The sequence below is a fragment of the Gavia stellata genome, chromosome 1 (assembly GCF_030936135.1).
Source record: "Gavia stellata isolate bGavSte3 chromosome 1, bGavSte3.hap2, whole genome shotgun sequence".
NCBI lineage: Eukaryota > Metazoa > Chordata > Aves > Gaviiformes > Gaviidae > Gavia > Gavia stellata.
Window position 1 is genome coordinate 17,954,351 of NC_082594.1, and position 20,941 is coordinate 17,975,291.

General features: G+C 40.3%; 1 protein-coding gene across 1 annotated transcript in view; it reads right to left on the minus strand.

The window, feature by feature from the left end:
• The window catches only part of ALKBH8 (alkB homolog 8, tRNA methyltransferase), a 46,241-nt gene that overhangs the window by 12,498 nt on the left and 12,802 nt on the right, over window positions 1-20,941 (minus strand). The window contains exon 8 of the mRNA XM_009811833.2: window positions 3,583-3,689. Within this exon, the coding sequence (XP_009810135.2) occupies window positions 3,583-3,689 (107 nt within the window). The remainder of the gene's footprint in view (window positions 1-3,582; window positions 3,690-20,941) is intronic.

A 20,941-nucleotide genomic window follows, 5' to 3' on the forward strand; every position in this document is an offset into this window, starting at 1 on the left:
TGGCAGTGATCTTCATGGAAAAAAAACATTTTTGCAAGGACAAAATTCATGAAAGGAAAGTGATTTGGAATTTTTTTTGGGTGACAAAAGTTTCAAATAATTTTTTTAAGATATTTACATTACGAAAAAGTACTAAACTGAAGAATTTTTAATAGCTCTACCAATGGATCTCTCTCAAAGTTGAGAATAGGAAAATGAGGAAGTAAAATGCGAAACACAACATGAGAGAAGAGAAACAGCTGCACCCATATGTGGTTTTCCCATCACTTGCACATGGGAAAAAGTAGATACTCTTGGAACAAAATGGAAACTCTTCAGGGAAATAGCTTAGCACTTCAAAGCTGTTGCTGTCACACTGAAACGCTTCCTGAACTTAGTCATCAAGGAGATTAATGCAGAAATTTTCTCAAGGAAAAAAAGTTCTAAGGAATTGGCCTCTTGGTGAAGCCCCCTCAGAGCTGTTGATTTCAAAGTACTTGACTCCCAGCAGGATAAACTCAGTATAAAACTGACTTCCATATTGGTTAGCTGGGTTTAACCCTCACAGGTTGAGACAAAAGGGGGAATAACGTGTCTTACATCTTTTAATAAAGCAGAGCATTCAATCTAATCTCAAATTTCTATTGGAACTTTTGCAGGTCACATGAAACTGTTGACCAGTGCCTGTACTTAACCAAGAAGAACGATCCGAATGCCGAGAAGGCAGCTTGCAGCCTGATCAGCATTCCCGTACGTTGCTGTATGCCATCTTTCCTACTACACGGAAGTCGATCTCTAATCGAGTCACAGAGAAAAAGAGTGCAGGTCCTTTCTGTCTGGAAATCAGGATGCAGCACATTGTTGCTTTATCTAGATGTTGCAAAAAGGAGACATATGGTGCAGCCCCGAGAATGGAAATCTCCCAAAGGCAGCCATGGAAAGGATGGGATCTAATAAAGAACTGTCTTGTTCATGGCATATAATGAAGCTATGATGAAACAATCAGCTGACAATGCCAAAGACTCCCTGGACAGGACAATTTCAAATCCCGAGTTTGCAGATTTTCTATTTGATTTTCTTTTGTACTTGCAGCCATAAGCTAAGCATAGCAGCTAATATTTTCACAAATAAGTCTTCTTTTTCAAGGTTCTAGTTTCAACCTACATAATTTCCTTTTGCCTATACTACAAGCAAGAACTCTAGACAAAGGCTGGGCTAAAAACAGGCTTCCCAACATCAACAATAAAATGTTGCACATCGTCTTGCTTGGAACAGAGTTGTTTTACTATTGCAGTGTCAGGAATGGTGTTTTGCCAGGTTACCCAACCAAAAAATGAACCTCATCAGAAATAACATCACAAATGAACCTCATCAGAAAAGCTGTAATTTTACTTACACCTATGAGACAAAAAGAGCACATATCTTTTGCTCTCTGATGACACCGTATAGCTTATTTCTTAACCATATGTTTCTCTTTCAGAGAGAACAAACAGAACAAAAACCTTTTTCTGTGCACTTTGTTAACAGGGTCAAAATTAAGTCTGTCGTTCCCCTGGCATCCAAATATACACATTGAAAACACTTCCAGGATAATTCCAAAATTGAACCTTTTCCTCTATAATTTGACTTTTGAGGAGTAGCTAAAAGGCATCACAAATTATCTTAAATATATCCTGACATCATGTATGCAAGTGAATTAACTACCATTTACTTACTGGATGGTTCATCTTGTTGATTACAATAGTACGCTTCACCAGTATGATGGAAAGCCTAGTCCAGTTGAGTGTCTTGACCCACTACTGCTTTTTAAAATATACAGAAAAACTATTTTTACAAAAGGTGGACAAGCACTAGGACACGAATAACTTACACACGGGTAGAAAAATCTGGGATCTTCATTTTAAATGTAGTTTATGTCATCCGTTCTCAAAAGACAACCATCACTTGAAGGTACAAGTGAGTTAAGTAATAATCTCATTCCAGTTCTTAGTAGGCAGGTACACGACCCCAACTTGAATGCGTGCTGGCAAGTACTGCAAGTGCCCTGCGTGCATCCTTCCCCCTCCTGGGAATTTGGCTGCCCAGGGCCAGCTTGGAAAGAGCAGAGCTGGTGGTCTTGGAGAAAGCATCATGAAGACAATCAGAAGTCTCAGCAAGGGCCACCCCTCCTTCCCCTGGGAGTTACTTTTAAACAGAGGCTCTCTCGCTGGGCCTTGCCCCAGCAACAGCCCCAGATGCATCCCCAGCTGTGTCTATGCAGGGCCACTGCCCCACTGATCCAGGCCTTGACCCCCACGCTGATGTCCCAACCTGGCCTCAGCCCAGTCCCATGGAGCTGTCTGATGCCCAGGGTTGGGGGCTGCCCCCCAGACAGCAACATCACTGACATGGAAACTGCACTGTGTTCTCAGAGTTGTAGATAACCTTTCCAGAAGATGACTGACAGTATTTGACAGGACAGGATAAGAAGCTTAAAATGCTGGTATCAGTGTTGAGTCTTGTATACCAAAAAACAAAGGACTTCCCTACCCTGGGCTTCTATAATGATGCACGTCAGGAGTACCAGCTGCTTTTCACAACTATTTAATTTAATGAGGGAATATATAGGTGGTACAAGCGCTCTATAAAAATGAACAACGTAAAGGTCATTGGGGAGTTCATATTCACCCTTCTTCATAATACAAATTAACCAGTAAAATTAAAAGGCAGAAAATCTTCTGCCAATAAAAGCATTTGGTCTTTAATCTACACAGAATGTAATTAGTATCTCCAGTTGACTGCTGTAACCAGTGATGGCTTGGGTCAAAGAAAGAAAGAAACATTTACCATGGGCATTTCTGTCCAGTGTAAGGGTTTCCACATTCTCCTGAAGTGCACTACTGTCACTCTCAGAGCTCACCAAGGTTTTAGCCTTTTTGCCAATTTCAGCACTCCTATTGTAAGTATCTCCCTGTGGTGCATGATTTAAAAAGCATATATTCAAACTCTACAATAAGCAAAGCCTCAAGACATATTTCAAGAAATCTCTTTTCCAGGATCCCAAACTTGCTCAGTACAATGCAGCCTTATCAGAAGTTAAAATGTCCCTAAAGCAACTGGGAAGAGCTCAGAAAGACTCCCCTTTGTCATCCTCATGCCCTCTGTGCAGGGAAAGTCATTCTCTTAAACCAGCCCTTCTGTAAAGCCTTTGGCCTATGTGATCCAATGGGAAAAGCTGTGGGCTGAGAAGAGAGAAAGGAAATGGTGAAGCTAATTGCACTACAATCAATTATTTGCCAGCTCAGAGCCATTGAGGACTTTCACACCACAGATGTGAGTGAGAGTGATTTCTGAGCAAAACTTCACTTGTGACAGCAGCAGGAAACTGCAGCTCAGGGACTGGCAATTAGCTTCCCAAAATCCCCAATTTTTTCCAATTTAACCTGAGCAGCATTTGAGCAGAGGAGTGAATTTGTATAGTAATTATAAAACTTGATTTCTTTCAGAGCAATTTTAAATACAGATTGTATTTTAAATACAGATTTTAAATACAGAATGTACAATGCAAACAAACAACATATGTTATTCTTCTATTATCAGCAATGCAGGGACTCTTACACATACCCATGTGTCCAGAGGTATCTGCATTCTCCAGCCATCACCAACAAACTGCATCGGGGCAGCATAATTGCCACTGTATGGCCATCAGGGTGTTTGAAATCCATCACAATCTAAAAAGAAACAAAACCAGCCACCACGAATGAGCATGACTTACAGAGCTTCATATACATGCCAGGCATTCTTAAGTCTTAGCTTTGTCCGCCTCTTCAATGTTCATCAGAATGAACATCAGTTCTGTTCATCAGAATATTGCCACGAAACAGCTATGTATTTCCTACGGATGCAAAAGCCTCCAGGTCTCTGTCCTTAAAATCTCTCCCTCTCAGCACTGTGTTCAAAAATCTGAGGCAGTCAAATATATGTGTGTATATAGAGATAATGAAAATACTAATATATATATGTTTTATTTTCACAGTAATAGCTTTCTTCGTGAGAACATGGTAGCACCGCTTAATCTCTATGTGTACCTGTGAGGTAGGAAAGGATTACTACCCCTCAACTAAATGCAACTGCGTAAGAGGAAGAGAGGGCTCATTTGCTGTAACTCAGGCATCTGAAAGTTAGGTACATGGGCTAAGGCAGTCAGCTACTGTCTTTTTCTGAAGTCTGCAGAGAAAGACAAGTACCACCATAGAGTGATTCATCCTAGTCTAAAACACAGAGCTAAGTGATGTGGAATTACCTTATACCCTCTGGAAATGCCTACTGATTCACCACAGATTGAGCTAAGACAATTAACTCAGTACATACACAACATCTAGATAACCAGTATTAGGTGAGAGAAATAACTTCCAACCTGCCCACATTCTTGGAGGTTTGGAGCACAACAAGCACATACAGTCTCCCAAAATCCTGACTAACACACCAACTACCAGACCATCCTTTTATTATTTGTCCCCAAATGAGAGAAACTTGCTGTGGAAAATAAGGAGCAAGTCATGTAAGCAAGCCAAACGAGTTACAGAAGACTTACCAGAAAAGAAAAGTGGACAAAAAACTATTCAAGTCAGCAGTTCCAGCCACACTGGAGAATTAGCACCATGAAAGTGCTGCCACCTGATTGGTAACCTATTAAGTATGCAATTTAAAAGCAGCCTTACTACAGTATGCCAGGTTAAAACAAATTAAGCAGTTCTGCTTCTGCAAACAGATGCATTTAACAAAGAGAAAACAGGTGCTATGATCAGTCATTCAGCACAAAAAAACCAGCAAGGCAGAGACTGAATAAGCAAGACTTATAAACACTACAAATTACCACTTACAAACATTTACTATTTAACGTTGTGCACACTGGAGCAAACTACAGTGGCGTTTACATTTTTAGGGAAAAAAAATATTTATGCTGTAGTACCATCCACATAGAGTGACACAGGTTCTCCTGTTAAGCTATCTAAATTTAAGGCAAGAAATCATGAGGGTGACAAAACAGTGGGGCTGAAAGGGGAAGAGATATATGGGGGAACAGGAATAAAGCCTATCTATAAGCTCTGAGTAATGATTATGAAACACCTCAATAGCTACACAAATAGATGAATGGCAGCCACTTGCTAATACACTCCCTCCCTTGCACTTCGCAATTTCTTCTAGGGATCCTCAAAGAAGCATGGGGTGAAGAAGGAGAAAACACAGTGGCTTCACAGATCTGATGGGGAGGCTGTCCCATAAAAGCTCGACTAGGCGCAAGCCTCTGTAAAAAGATGCAGCAATCTGGCAAGGCAAAGAAACCAGAGGATGACTAATCAGGACCAGCAAGTAAGGAAAGGAAAAGCATGAAAAGAAAAAGTAGGCAGTGAAGTGGTTGGATGAAATGAGTGAGATGATACCTCAGTCTGCCTTTTGCCTCTCTGGCTCACTGCTGTTGGGGACAGATATGAGGGGACAAGATAGAGACTGGGTTCTTCAGAAGTATGTCAGAACAAACTGAACATGAGACTGTCCAGATTCCTTCCTGGAGGCTCAGTTACCCCACTGTTCCTCTTTTGGTGTCAGTAGTAGCTACAAAACCCTGTTCCTGCAGACGATGTTTAAGAACAGCACTTTCTCCAAGAGTCAATGATTGCCAGCTCTATGGGGTCTCCTACACTTTCAGTTCCCACCTACCTCCAGGCCCTGGAAGAGGACCTTGTTTCCCTTTCCTTTCTCTGCACACCAGGCTGGGGGACACTATATGAAGCAGCAGGAAACAGTTCCTCCAGCTCCCTGCCTTCTCTGCTGCTTTACCTCATACATGTCCAGTTCCTTTTCCCCCACAAACTGCATGGCACCCCAGAGTCTCTTGGCAGAAGATGCTCCTCAAACCCTGTCCTGTTAACAACGGTACATCTAAAATACCAGAGGTTCAGAGCGAGGCCACAAAACTATCCCCGGTAGCCAAATTTTCAGGCAGAAGTGGCAGGAAAATAGCAGACAGTAAAAGAGGAGAGCTTGTCCTCCTGGCTGAATTTCAGCTATGCTACACCAACAAGAAATTTCTGATGGTGCAGAATTTGAGGCTGAAAAGCAGGAGGTTACCTATTGTACATAACATCTGTCAAGTCTAGTCCTCACCAGCACAGGATTCCCAGCTCTGTCCCTGCTCCCTACTTTTCCCATGGAGGAAAAGCTTCAGTATCATCATCTCACACTGTGGGCTGCTCCCCTTCTAAATGAATTTCATCTTTATGACAAGCAGTGATAATTTGGGGAGGAAAATATAAATAAAGGATTAATTTACTTGCAAATGGGGAATGACATTAAGCAATTAGCAGTAATTGGAAGAGTCAAAAATTCAAATCGAAAGCTGACTTTTGCTTATGAAGCAGACAGAGATCCTCAGCTAGAATATATTAAAGTTTTGCAGTTTTTCTGTTAACAACAAATTTGACATTGCAATTCAGACAGAGGATCAAATTTAAGGAACCCACTGTGAACATCTGAAGAAAATTAGTGCAATTCCTATGCTTCATTCCTTTATCAAGAATAACTGCACCTGAATACTTAAAAAAACCCCAAGCAACAGCATTTCTTCCATTCTTTGTCTACAGTACTGTAGACAACATTTAACCCAGAAGGGTTTTTGAAGAACTCTGTTCTTATCTCTGAAAAGCCTATTACTGACTGAAGTAGATAACATTCCCACACTCCTATATGTGTCTTTATCCTGGCAGAACATTCTAAATTGTCACTGTCACACACGCACACAAAAGATTAACACATTTGGTCCTCTTTTTAATTTACTAAGGACTCACAATCAATAAAGCAACTCTGCCACTGCTGAATCAATCTGCTTCATGACAGCTTTGCTCCACAGGACCTATTTCCAATTACTATTTTCGGTTTTACCTATTTTCTTTTTTCTCTTGGGTGGCAGAGTCAATAGAGATCAAATTCCCAGCTATCCAATGGTGCATCATCCAGGGATTACATTTGAAAATAAAAATAGTGGATGCTTTGATCTTATACAACTTTTACCTTCTTTCTTTGTATTATGGAAAAAGTGTGTCGCTATATATACAGTAAAAAAACTTGAAAGAAATGAACAGCTAATAATACCTACTTTTGGATTTAAATATCTTGTCACGATACCAGGTTATTTAAGAGCAAGTGCTGATGACAAGGGAGCACATGAAGCAGTAAACAGCTTTCAAGGATGGCTAAACATCAAAGCAAAGTGACACCCCCATCACGAACATTTTTCCTGTGGCATAAAATGCAGCAAAACGAAAAAACCAGAAAAGAATTCAGCTTAAAAAAAGGAAGAAAGTATGGATTTTTTAACTTCTCAGGGAATGAGAAGTCTGCACCACCTTCCAGTGCAGTGGTACTGCATCATGAAAGAGCAGGAGGATGGAGGTGAACAACTGGTCTATCAAATAAGTAACGATCCAAAGACAAAATAGAAATAATGCAACGGGGCTATAAGGACAATGTCAATAAGGATTTCACAGTTGCAGCATGAAATGACAACATTGTTTTTCTAAGCTTTGTCTCTGAGGCAATTTGTATTTTATGTTAATAGACTACCTTAGACAAAACATACTCTAAAGCTAAAAAAGTACAGTGTGGAATGCTTCTCAAGTCCCTGACGTTATTTACTGACTTTTCAGAGAGCAAAGACACATTATCAGCCTACATAGCAGTTTCCCACATGTAAAACAGATGAAAAAGAATGTCTATTTCAAAGACAGCTGAAAGGTTTAAAGCCCACACATGGAGCTTGAGCAACATAGTGGGGCTCTATGCAGAGACAAAAGCCTGCTGGCTTACAGAGTACTGAGGCAATCAATCAGAAATACAGTGTTTCACTGCAAAAACCATGCTAAATTCAAAAATTTGAAATTCAGAAAAATACTGAATTTTAAAGGGGAAAGAGAATGGGATTATCGTCTCCGAATAATCCACATCACAGGAAATTTATCTTATGTAACCTATACTGATATTTACATCCTATATCATGGTCCGTAGCCATACTTCAGAAAATGAGTGCAACGTTGACAATCATGATGATGAAATATTTCAGTACTGCCTACCTCAAAAATCTCTTAACACATGCACTGGCCTCCCCCATATCAGATTTATGCTAAAGTATACCATCTCTTGCTAAGCCTGCTTATCTACTTAGGCACTACAGTGATGCTAGTCAGATGCTTAATATACTTACTAGGTTTTCTTTTATTCAAAAATTGTATTCAATTTTCCATCCATGCAATGCATTACTATCTTCCTGAATTTTCTGTGTCCTATATATTTCTTCCTCTTAATTGAAGTCTACCAGATGAATGTTTAAAAAATATTTCAATATACAGGCAGTACTTCATTCTTTTCTCTCCGAGGTCTCACCTTGTTATGATTTTCTTGATTATCCCAAGGAGGAGAGTGTATCCACTGAACAGCATACCAGTATCTCTCCTAATTATTAGATATGCCATTGACTCCATGATACAAATTCTCTTGTTGTCTGTACTCTGTTTACAAAATTCAGGTAGTGCACAAGAAGAGGAAAACTACTGCAATTTCCAAGCTAACTCCTGTTGGATGGCAGAGCTTCCAATCCTCTGCAGGCCTTGTCAGAGCTAGCTGGAATATACATCACTCTCCTTTTGTACCCAGGGATGCATCTCTTGAGGTTCACGAACTCCAGGTTATTAGAAGTGTTTCAACCAGTACAACACCAACCAGAAGAGCTGTGATATGCCATTAACTCCTCTACTGTGCCTCATCACTGATCATTGCCACTGAAGAACAACTGCAGTGCTGAAATTTAGCCACTCTGGGTACACCTACATTTCTAAATAAAAGATGATTAGATACAATCTCCAGCCCTGAGGCCCATTAACCCACGCTGCCTCAGGTCTGTGCTGCTTTGAGGTATGCCCAAAAGTATGATTATTATTTACAGTTCAAGGTGTTTGAAGCATTAGGAGAACTGTGCTGCAACTCACCAGCCTGGAGTTTTATAGCACAAAATGGGAAAGTGTTATGTTTCTTAGGAGATAGCACAAGTGAGGGGAAAAGGGGCAGGGGAAAGTGAATCAGCTGAAGGGGACCAAACACAGTGTAGTCTCATCTACCCTGCCTTTTGAGGACAGCTGTCATATGAACTAAGCCTAAAACCATACTTCCATTATGTCTTGGGAAGACTTAGCTCCATAGTTCAAGTATGGCTCTAACAGAAAAAAACTGCTCAACTCCTGTGGTTTAAATTAAATCAGGGTCGAAGTAGTTTACTGATGTATTAACAACACTTCATTAACGAGCAACCAGTGAGGTATATATTGAACAAAAGCATCACCAAAATAACAGATAAACTACAGCACTACATGCCTACAAAATGTTAATAAACACCTACAAATTTCAAAACAACCTTCATAGCTAATCCCCCAAAGCTCTAATCCCACAGGGTGCACGGTTACATGCACACCACCTCCTCAGAGGCCACGTGGGCTATCAGCACTCACCCCTCTCCTGGCAATGGGGGCTCCCCTACTTGCATACCCCTCCTGTGAGATGTGGATGCTCCCCATGCACACACCAGTGACAAAGGCCCCCCAGGCTCACACACAGGCACCCCAGGTGTGGGTCCCCACTGCGACACCCTGTGCTGTGACCTCACCAGCTGGATGCCAGCTCCTCGTGGTGTCCAACGGAGCAGCTGCTCTGCCCAACCTCAGCAGAGTTTAGGATGCTGGTGGTAATTCTGACAGCGTCACACCAACCTTTGACTGCTGCTGTTCCCACTCCAAGGTTTCTCCCTGCTGCTACAAATTTTTATGCTTCACTCATACATCTTCTCAGGCTGACTCTTCTTTGTTTCAAAAGCCTCTTTGTAAATCCAGAGTTACTGTTTAATCTTGCTGATTGAACAGCCAGACTAAAAGAAGAACACAGCAAACCTAATCCATCAAAGAGTACCCATCAAATATGCCAGTTCCTACTAACTCTAGAACTATCAAGTTTCTTTTGTATGACAGGGCATTACCTGTGGCCTTTGCACTTTCCCAGATCATTACCTGTGTTAAAACTCAATGCTGAATATTAGACTCTTACATATAAGACATTCAGTTGCTACAGTAAAAGGCAATAGTTGCATTACCACTGCTTCCCTCTCTCTGTCACCACAGGTATAAACCTCCTTTCCAGAAAATGCTATCTAACCCCAGCATATGACCTTGATGCCCTTCTGTGAATCCAGACACAAAAACTCAAGCAAGTTCTCAACAACATCCAGTTTATTCAATTTCACTAACATTCCCCTTTCATCCTTTAATAAATCGCCTCCCCTAACTCTTAGCTTAAACTCTTTTAGGACACAGAAAGCAAGAGGCTAATGCGGTTAGTCTTCATTTAATTTCTTTCATTGACTTAGCCTTCTCTGCAATATTTTCCATTCTTTCAATCATATGTCTTCCCTCACATCCGTGGGTGCTACTACACTGACATACAGGGAATTGCATCCACCTACACTAGGGCAGAATGTGCCCCAAATGTATGAAATCACTCATTTTCCTTTCCAGAGGAAAGGAAATTTTTAAGGTTTTGTATCACTTGCTCTCTAACGGAGTACAGTTCAATGGAAAAGTACAAGAGGACTCTTATACATCCTGATCCTCGTGGTCTCCAGAGGGCTCAATCTGTTCAAGATATAATGCCCAGACATCACAAGAAAGCAGTTCTGCATCCTCAAATACATCTCCTCAGACTTGCACTTCAGGTATTACTCTGTGTTCTGAAAGCAAGTAATCCTTATTTACATGTTTAATGCTGTACCAAATGTCTACTGAGAAACCACTGTACAAATCTTTGCAACACAAACGCAGTTCTTCTGTAATGAGTACAACTTTATATGCAAGCATGATGACGTTTACAGGAGTCTGGTGTGCACATCTATGTACATGGTGCTGCAGCATATCAATTCTTTCACACATTAAAAACTTGCAAGTTCTCAAGAGATTTTCAATATTTAAGTAGAAAAGGAAACACTTCAGGGTTCAAAAAGAGCATATCACCTTGTTAAATCACTGATCATTTACAAACATCCGTGGAAACACACTATAATCAGCAATTTCCATGCTACTGAGGTTGCAAATGTAGCAGGACTCTCTTCACCCGTATTTTAGTCTCTCTTCACCCAATTTTATTCTCATGCCACTCTACCTGTACATTTATCATCCTATCATTGACCCTTATAACCTTTAATTGCAAGTTTTCTACAACAGAAGTGGTGCAAAAGACTGCGAATAGGGCCTCCACGTAACATGAATAATAACTGATACAGGACAAATCAGGCCTTGGCTGAGTAATACTGCCAAACGTGGAATAAGAAATACCTATGGTAATGAGAGAGTCATTTCCAGGAAAGAGGACCTGAAGTACTTGCATTCAGGGTCGTACACTCATACCATGTAGTAGTGTGCCACTGCTGTTGTGTAATAGTTCAAGTCCTTACAGGTTCAGGGTATTTCAAGGCATGGGTAAAACAGGTCACATGTTCATCGTCCTGTATAGTGGAAAACCGTCTTCCCTCACTCTCCACAAACATCAGGGTTGTTCATCAGACCTTACTCTCCTCTGTGCATCTCAGCTTTCTGCTTGTAATGCTGTAGTACAGGAATCCAATCTAACTGTAAGTCATAGGGTGGGAATAGTAATTCAGTTCAAGATTAAGACATCTATGTTTGGGCATAGATTTTTAAAACTCCTGCTAGGGAACTGAAACCTGTGAAACCAGACACTACATGTCTAGTTTAGTGTGAGCTGAATCATCCCCTAGGCTGGACTGACTCAATCGCCATTTGTTACACAGGAACTCAGGCATGCAGTGCACATGTACACACCTACTTGTAAACACTAAAATCAAACACTAAAAATAAGTGTCTTAATCCTGGACTGAATATCACTGACAACAAATTATTTAATGAGGCACCCAAGTATGGATTCAGCAGATGCCTCAATTCTGTTTAAAACAGTCCTGCCTTAATTAAAACCTCTTTCTGCACTATTATCACCATAATCTTGCCCCCTACATACTAAGAAAGTAGTGTGGAAATAGTCCAGTACTGAATATCTGTAATTCAAAAGGATGAAATGTTGAGTTTACTCAGCCTAAGTTTGAAACAAAGGTCAACTAGCCCTTCTCACAACTCCATCTAACAACTGTCCCAGAGACCATTACAATAACAGATAATTGCCAGAATACAAGACATGCAAACTGTGCCTTCCTGAACTAATTCTTGCATCATACCTTACAAGAGCTGACAAGACACAGTTTTTAATCTATTGCTATAGGAACTACCATATGGCCTGTTTCTTAACCCTCTACATTTTCACTGTAAAAGGGAAATCTACTGAGGAACAAAGATCTGGGCATGAATTTACAGAAATGGCTTAAAGACATAAAGAAAAGTCATTCCTTAGCAGACAAAAGCATATAACTCAAAAAAAAAAAAAAACCCCACCAAAAAAAACACCACAAAAAACCAAAAGCCATCTTCTTGGTTAGTGATGTCTCCTACGGCAATAAAGTATAATTCAAAACACAGCATGACACAGAAAAACTTCTTTAAAAATTGTTTGAAGAAAACTGTTTTATCAATTCACACGATTGCCATGTTTCACCCCACAGAAGTACCACACATCTGAAATATAAGTGTCCTTGTAAAGCAGGTAAAACAATCAAAAAGGAAAAACACATTTTGATGTTTGGACAGGTAGTATTCCAACACTGCTGATTTTCACCACAATGTCATCTCTTTCTTCTCTCATTCCCTTCATCTGCTTCATTAGCCCAATGAGTGTCTTCACATAATGGAGCCAAAAGTTACACAGAAGGGCTCTACCAGGGCCTCAGCATCCAGCCCTGAATTTACAATGGCTTGCATGAACATGCACTGCGGAAAGATGTACACAGTAAGAGGAAGAGGAGGAATAAGAACAAGGACACCTCACAGGAACTGTGGAATGTCCAGTATTCCCTGCTTTCAGCTGCATCATCAACCTTGTTCCTTCCAACCATTCTTCTGCTGCCCCAGCAAACAGACCAGAGCTTCACCCGCATTGCCCCTGCGCTGCACCAAGAGGCTGCCTGCCTACTTTCTTCTCCACTAAGAGCACACCTCTCCCTACCTTCATTTAGAATCTTTCTGTCAAGTGTATCAGCATCACAGGTTTGACAGCTCTGGCTCCAGCATGCTTTTAACCGCTCTAAATTGCCAGTTATAGAATCACAGAATCATTTAGGTTGGAAAAGACCTTTAAGATCACCAAGTCCAGCCATAGACCTAACCCTGCTAAGTCCACCACTAAACCATGTCCCCAGGTGCCTCATCCACACGTCTTTTAAATACCTCCAGGGATGGTGACGCCACCACCTCCCTGGGCAGCCTGTTCCAGTGTCTGACAACCCTTTCAGTGAAGTTTTTCCTAATATCCAGCCTAAACCTCCCCTGGCATGACTTGAGGCCATTTCCCCTTGTCCTATCACTTGGGAGGAGAGACCAGCACCCACGTCTCTGCAACCTCCTTTCAGGTAGTTGTAGAGAGCGATGAGGTCTCCCCTCAGCCTCCTCTTCTCCAGACTGAACAACCCCAGTTCCCTCAGCCGCTCCTCATAAGGCTTGTGCTGAGTAAAAATTTCAACTCTACTGAGAGAAGAGCTCTGTGGAGAAACTCCTCCTGAAACACTCAACATAGCTGGAGAGAAAAACAGAAACAGAACATTGCAGTATGCAAAATTCTCAGATTTGTAAAGATAATATAAATGTAGACAGACTTCAAACCCCATTTGCTACACTTACTGGTATTATAAAATTCCAGTTGAAAGCCAAGAGAGACAATACACCGCAGCAGGAGCTTAACTTGTTAAGCTTGCTTCTTTCGTTATAGACTACTTGTGATTATTATTATTATTGACTGACTACTTGTCATTTCTACATGAAATTTACCACAGTCTTAAAATAGACTCCTATGACAATAGAGATGACATCACTTGCTAATGAAATTAGATTTCTTTGTTGAATTCCAGAACTGAAGTATGGCTGAAATGCAACAGTTAAAGATAATGACTTTTTAATGCCCCAGAGTTCAGCCTGTTTGCTGTTCATTTGTGGCAGACACCAGGATTCCATTTCATGCATCAAGTACTGATCTTCTAAAAATAACACGGGGAATAGAAATAACTTCCACTGATAACCCTCTTGCAGAAATTAAAAATTCTTTTAAAAAATAAAGAAATTAGTAACTACTCAAACAACAATACACAGGTTTCTATTAAAAAAAAAAATTGAACTACCACCACTGAAAAGGAGTTCATGTATCATAGTGAAAGGTACATGGGGGGAGTGAAGCGGAACAAGATAAAAAAAGGTTTTAGTTTAAAAAAAGGAGTATCATGCATCATAATCCAATTATTTTTTTTCCAAAGATTTTTATCTAGCTACGTATTTCCTACCACATGAAAACCAGTTAGAAAATCTTTAGCAATAGCAAAACTTTTTTCAGTATGTTTGTTTCCACTGAAAAATTCAATATCTGTATTTGTGTGTCACAGTAAAGCCGTAACAGCCAGCCATCTGAGAATTGGAAATGAAATGATGCTGCCTCAGCATACAAAATAAGCACACTACAGAAACAGCAAATAGCCTGAAGACAACAGGTTCTGTTAAAACAGAATCAAGTTGGTAAAGGAATTATGCAGAAGTTTTCCTTCATTATTTAGCAGTTATGACCACAGTCAGAAAGCCTTAAGCCCTACTGCAGACTTCAAACATTTTAGAAAGTGTTTCACTCACAATAGGATTTTGGTGTGACTGTGAGAAAACTAACTGGAACTATACAACATTTTTCATAGCATCTCTACATATTTTTCCACGTGATATTGAGTGGGTTTTATTTTCAAATTCCTCCTAATTGCAATTTCTTTTGTCTCTCTTTCACATCCACCTCAGATTCACTGCTGATGCAACTGTCCAAAGGGGTTCAGAAGACAAGAGCATTCCTTCCACGTCCCCTTCTAAACACCAACAACTCAGAGAAAACACAGGATGCTAAAACAAGCAACCAACTGACTGGGAAGAAAGGCAAAGTAGTAGGAACCAGGAGGAGCTGCAGCTCTGCCTTCCCTCTCAGCAACCAAAATAATGGACCACGTGCAAGAAACGTAAAACTGCTACACAGAATGGAGTAAGACAACTTCCCACTCCAGCAGACCCAGGCAAAGTATCTCAGCAAGTCACAGAATTTTCTGTAGATCAGAGATCCTACAGGAATCAAACTACAGGCTGCCCTTCCTTCCTCAGCACTGAAGTAGGATCCTAGCCATTTTAGGACTTAATAGGCCTTACATAGTGGAGAACAGCTTTATGGAAAGGGATGGTAGATGACAAGTTTCTTTCTTCTGTGGAGAGGAAGGAAAGCTGGTATGAATCCAACAAAAGGGAGACAGGAGACAAAGCTTTGCAGAGTTATTTGCCCAGTATTGGCCCATGAGTAGTAAATGCCAGACCTCAGAGATTCACCACAGGGACAACTCATACAAAGAGGCACCTGGAAACTGTAATGTCTCACCAAGATGAAAGGGGAGAAAAACAATATTTTTACATACAAAACTTTAAAATACAGGCTCTGTCATAGCTTAGCTTTGATTCTGTTCCTCCCAAGTAGCTGAGGAGGTAGCACAGAAGGTAAGATCTCCATGCTGCTGTCTTGTTTCTCAACAAATTACTGCCACACAGCTTCTAGAGAAATAATGCTAGCATCATTGTTCTGGGGGCAATTCTGTCCAAATGTTCTTCTTGTAGCATCTCAGTGCAAATCAAGATTGGTTAGCAGATTCCTACAGCACCTGAGAAACAAATGCTTGTCTGCCTTAGTTATTATTAGGTATTGCAGAACAGGTTCCCTCTGAACAATTTAGATGAAAGCTGGGCTTTCAAGAGGCTTACAAAGGTTAAAATAACTGATCAGGTGCAAACACCAGCAGAACACGTTGATATGTATGAACAGAATCCTGTATGTAAATGGGGAAGAGACACCCAGCACAAAAAGTAAAAACTCAGAACAGTATGTTTACTGAATATTCACCTTCCCAAAAAAAGACAGTAGGATTATTATAAATATTCCCATGGAGTGCTGCAGGCTTTGTTGCTTACCTCAGAAAGCACAATTCTACATTCAATTACATCAACAGAAAGTTCTCCCTTGATTTTGATTAGTCTCGTGTCTGACAAGTGACAGTCAATGACAGTACATTATGGTATGACATGGACAGAAAGAAACACACAGGACATTTATACAGAGTAAATGCAAACAGGAGAGACAGATTTATGAAGCCTGATGCATTTAAGTTGCGGTGCTCAGGACACCTTTCACATGGAGAAGCTCTTCAGTAGTTTTCAAAAATGAAATACCACTTTAAATGGAACAAACCAGCTAAATTTGGCATACAATTATAAGTACAGTCCCTTTGGACTTTCAGCTAAATGATACAGAAACCACTGCAAATCACTATTCTTCAAGAACTGATAAAATCCATGACTGTAAGAAGAGTACAGCTCAAGAAACGTGTCTTACAGATCTGAAAAGCACACTATCAACCTTCAGGAATCCCACCAGACTCACTTGAACAAACTTCTGAACTCAGCATTAGGTTGCAGTGATTAAAATTAATGGTTTCCATTTGGGTCAGGAGACATTTTGGTTCTGCCAATCCAATCTATTTTTAAGTATTTATCACTAATACTACTATTTCACCTACTACAATCATGCTGCTAGCATAGACAGAGGAAAAACTTCAGTACAGTCACTACCACAGTAATTCCTTAAATAGGTAATATGCTTTCTGCCTTCCCTTTAAAGAAAAATAAAATAATGTACATGTAAACAGTAAATTAAACTGAATCCAAAATAAGCAAAATAAGAGTGGGACCACAAAGTTAACACAACAATATCCAGTGCCTGCCTACCTTGTTAGAGCCCTTACAAGACATGAAACAGGTGCTGTCAAAGGCTGGGTACAATCTAGACTTTCTAAAGGCTTCTGATAGAATCTCTCAAGCAGCTATTACAGAAACAACTGCTGCTACGGATTTCTGTTTGTTAAACAAGAGAGATTAGAAATAGATCAACAGATAAGAAGCAGAAGTGCAGGAAAAAATGGTCAATTATCAGCCTGAGAGATAATTAATAGCATCATACCTCATTCTATCAGTTCTATAATGACCATCGGTCATACATATTTCAAAAGATCTGGTGGAGTTTTTCTTTGAAACATTGTTCTGCTTTCAAGGCTTAAGAGAGCCACAACTTTTCTTTATAGATAAAAGCACTTAATATCTGCAGGCTAAGACATGATGAATATATGTTCAGATGAACCAAAGTTAGTCAGAGATCAAGGATGATCCACACACAGCCCTGCTGTTTAACCCTGAGCTACAAATCTGACTCGAAACCCCGAAGCTTCCCTTTCGCAGATGTTAGGTCAGGGGCCCAGCCAGAGCATCACAGCAGTTACCAGTGTTTATACCAGCCTTCTAACAGGCCAAGGCACAGGGATAGCATGCAGAGGAAGGCACTCGAGGAGGAAAAGCAGAAGCTAAGAAGAGAATGACAAGCATGGTGCCAACACAACACACCCTTCAGGAAAACTATGACTGTGCTTCATGCTCTGGCATAGGGCAGTGGGTGTCCCACAGCAGTTTTATACAGAACAGTGCAGACCTGATGAGGAGGGACTGCAGGGAGTTGCTAGCTGTTGACTGGCGGTAAGATTTGCAGCCAGGAAGGGAAAATTCTTTTATGGGCTGGATACTCTCATAGCACTACTTAGCCCTTTATGGAAATGGTACCTCTGTATTTCTAAAATTCTAACAAATCAAGGCTTACATGACAGCATGTAAAATGGCAAATTAGGAAAAGTGGAAAAACAGAAATCTCAATATTGATCAAGCTCCTGCTGCAAACCTGCAAAAGGAAATTTGACACAGGCTTTAACTGGGATTTTTGGAGACAGCTACAAACTTGGCCTGGGTCCTAAGATGAAATACTGTAAAAACTATGTATCTTTAGAGACACCAAATGGAAGCACTGAAAATAACACCTAACTCAAATAAAAACAGAAAAGTCTCAACAGAAAGGACTGTTCCCTGTTTTGTAGTACTGTGTTCAAATTCACGGACACAGGACATACAGTTTGCCATTAAGCTTAATAAAAATCACTCTGAACTAAATTTACCCCATCACCTTTCTTCTCCTACTATGACAACTTCTGAATTGAAAGAAATTGTATTCAATAACACAACACTGAAACTGATATTTATTAATATTTTCAGTGTATCGGCTCCTATAAAGAAAGGGTGAACGTGGCAATTTATAAAATGCCATTACAAGCTCACAGGACATTCTGGAAGTCTCACTATATTCTGCAGTTTCCCAGGAGATGCCAAAGAAACAGGTCAAAACCAGAGAAATGATTAGTCTGAGACCCTCCCTTTCCCTGGAGTATTAGGGGACAAGACACATTCACTTTTCCTGGAGTATTATGGGACAAGACACATCACATGTCTCACTGCTTTGTCCTCAAACTATTTAGTGGTTTTTATAAGCTAGGCAGAAGTACAAAGTAATACTAAGATTTTTCTCCTTCGTATCAAGTTTAACCTGTCTTGTAAACTCCTGTAGGGGCTGATAACCAAAGACTCCCTCCCCTCCCCCTTTCCTCTTTTTGCAGAAAAATGCAAACGTTGCTGATACAAACCACAATTACCCATAAGTACCCAGTACAGAAGGTGCCCGATTGTAAAAAGCATCTTGTAGGGTATTTTGCAAAAGAGCAGTTGGTCTGTGGTTTGTAGTTTGATTTCAGATCACAGCTGCAAGTAATTGCACATAGGTAAAGCAACCTCTCTTACAAAAGCTGAGCTTAGGAGAGAACTAGCTGAGGATCTCACCAGCACGGTGAGATCCTCCCAGACAGGGACACTTGACCGTAATAGCAATTGTAAGTTTGATTTGTATTGCCATCATTTTAATTTTGATAAAAGTATTTGTACATGAGTATCTGAATAGAGTTAAATCTCACATAGTCTCTATTCGTGGATACAACGTCTCTACTCATTTGACAGAACAAGAGGAAATGGCCTCAAGTTGCACCAGGGAGGTTTAGGCTGGATATTAGGAAAAATTTCTTTATGGAGAGAGCGGTGAAGCACTGGAACAGGCTGCCCAGGGAAGTGGTGGAGTCACCATCACTGGAGGTGTTCAAGGAACACATGGACGATGCATTGTAGTACATGGTTTAGTAGGCATGGTGGTGTTAGTTGATGGTTGGTCTTTATGATCTTACAGGTCTTTTCCAACATTAGTGATTCTGTGTTATCTAGATACTGAATAAATCGTATATAAGTTGGCAATCCTGATGTTTGATTCTATTATTTCTCTTTCTCTGGGGGCCCATTGTTTTGTGAGCACTGGTTTTGTATTGCACATACACCCATTTTAGAGAATTGGGCAGATGTAAGGCAGCCGGGGAGGAGTCCAGATGTGGGGCCCAATACCCTGATCTGCCTCTGCAGCAGCCTGAGCCTTAACCAACACCTAACCACTCAAAAGGTCCCTTCCAAGCTAAACAATTCTGTGTTTCTGTGAAGATGATATAAGAGGTCTGAGAACCTATGCTGATAGCTAAGGCACTAGGCTAGGAAGGCACTTGTGTTTAGTCCCCTGCTCTGCCACAGACTTTTTTGTAAGCCAAAGCGTTTATTTTAGTTAGTAGTTACTAGAATCTGCCCAACTCATACCCTGGAAGGGCAAACATACAAACAATTGAAAGAAAAACTCTTTCCATGACTTAGTATAAGAATAAACTATAAAAGGCATTCTGCTTTCTTTTCTTCCTCTGAAGCGTCTGGTTAGCCAACTTCCGAAATACAATACAAAACCAGTTGGGCTGCAAGGTTATTTCTTTATGGCACTTTTTATTTAAATGTGTGTATTTACTGTTGAGAATAAAGAAAGAACAAGACAGACGATTTTGTTTATGTATGTTCTCCATTATGCTGCAGCCTAATTTACTCAGGAAAAAAAAACAGTCACACTACAGAGAGACAAATAAAGAAAAGAGACAGATACCGAAGTTTGCTGCTGTATACGCAACTCCAATTATGTATTATCAGAGTGTGTAAATTTTGTATATGGTAAGCTTTAATAGGAATAGATAGGCTTCACTCCTAAAATAGCTAACTCGCATATTACTGCAACTGATATTTACATTTTAAGATCACGTGAAGCGCTAAGTGCACAAAAACACATTAAAGAAATCATAAAAAGTTGTAAAAGTACCAGAAAGAAAAGCCGTTAAATAATGCTGCATTTCATGGGCCACTGGCTTGTTTTACTATGTGTGCTTTGATTGTCTGCACATGAAAAGTGCATTTATGGTCCATTAGGAAAAGGCACTGAAACTTGAGAGCTATCTAACAGACTGTATCCAATGCCTATGCCTAAAATATCTAGAAATGGCCCAAGTCTGGCTGTTTCCCCTGATTGAAATGTACACATTCTGATTTTTAACAGCATCGTAATGCTTCAGGCAGTCCACTTCCCAGAAAGGTCCGTATTTTTCAGGTGATTAAAAATCACTCTGCTTTTGGCCATCTCTGAGACCAATCACAAAGGTGTGCTGTAACGTAATCATCTAGAAATGCACTGCCTGTGGTGCCTCATCATTGAGGTAACTGAGCATCTGTGCCAGAGTCAGCCTTTTAATTGAAATGGAAAGGGTAAGAAAGCCTGGGGCTGCAGACTGAGGTAGAAGACATGACATTACAGCACCGATATAGTTCGCATAAAATAAATGAACTTTTTTTGTTTACAAGATCAACAGGAACAGCTG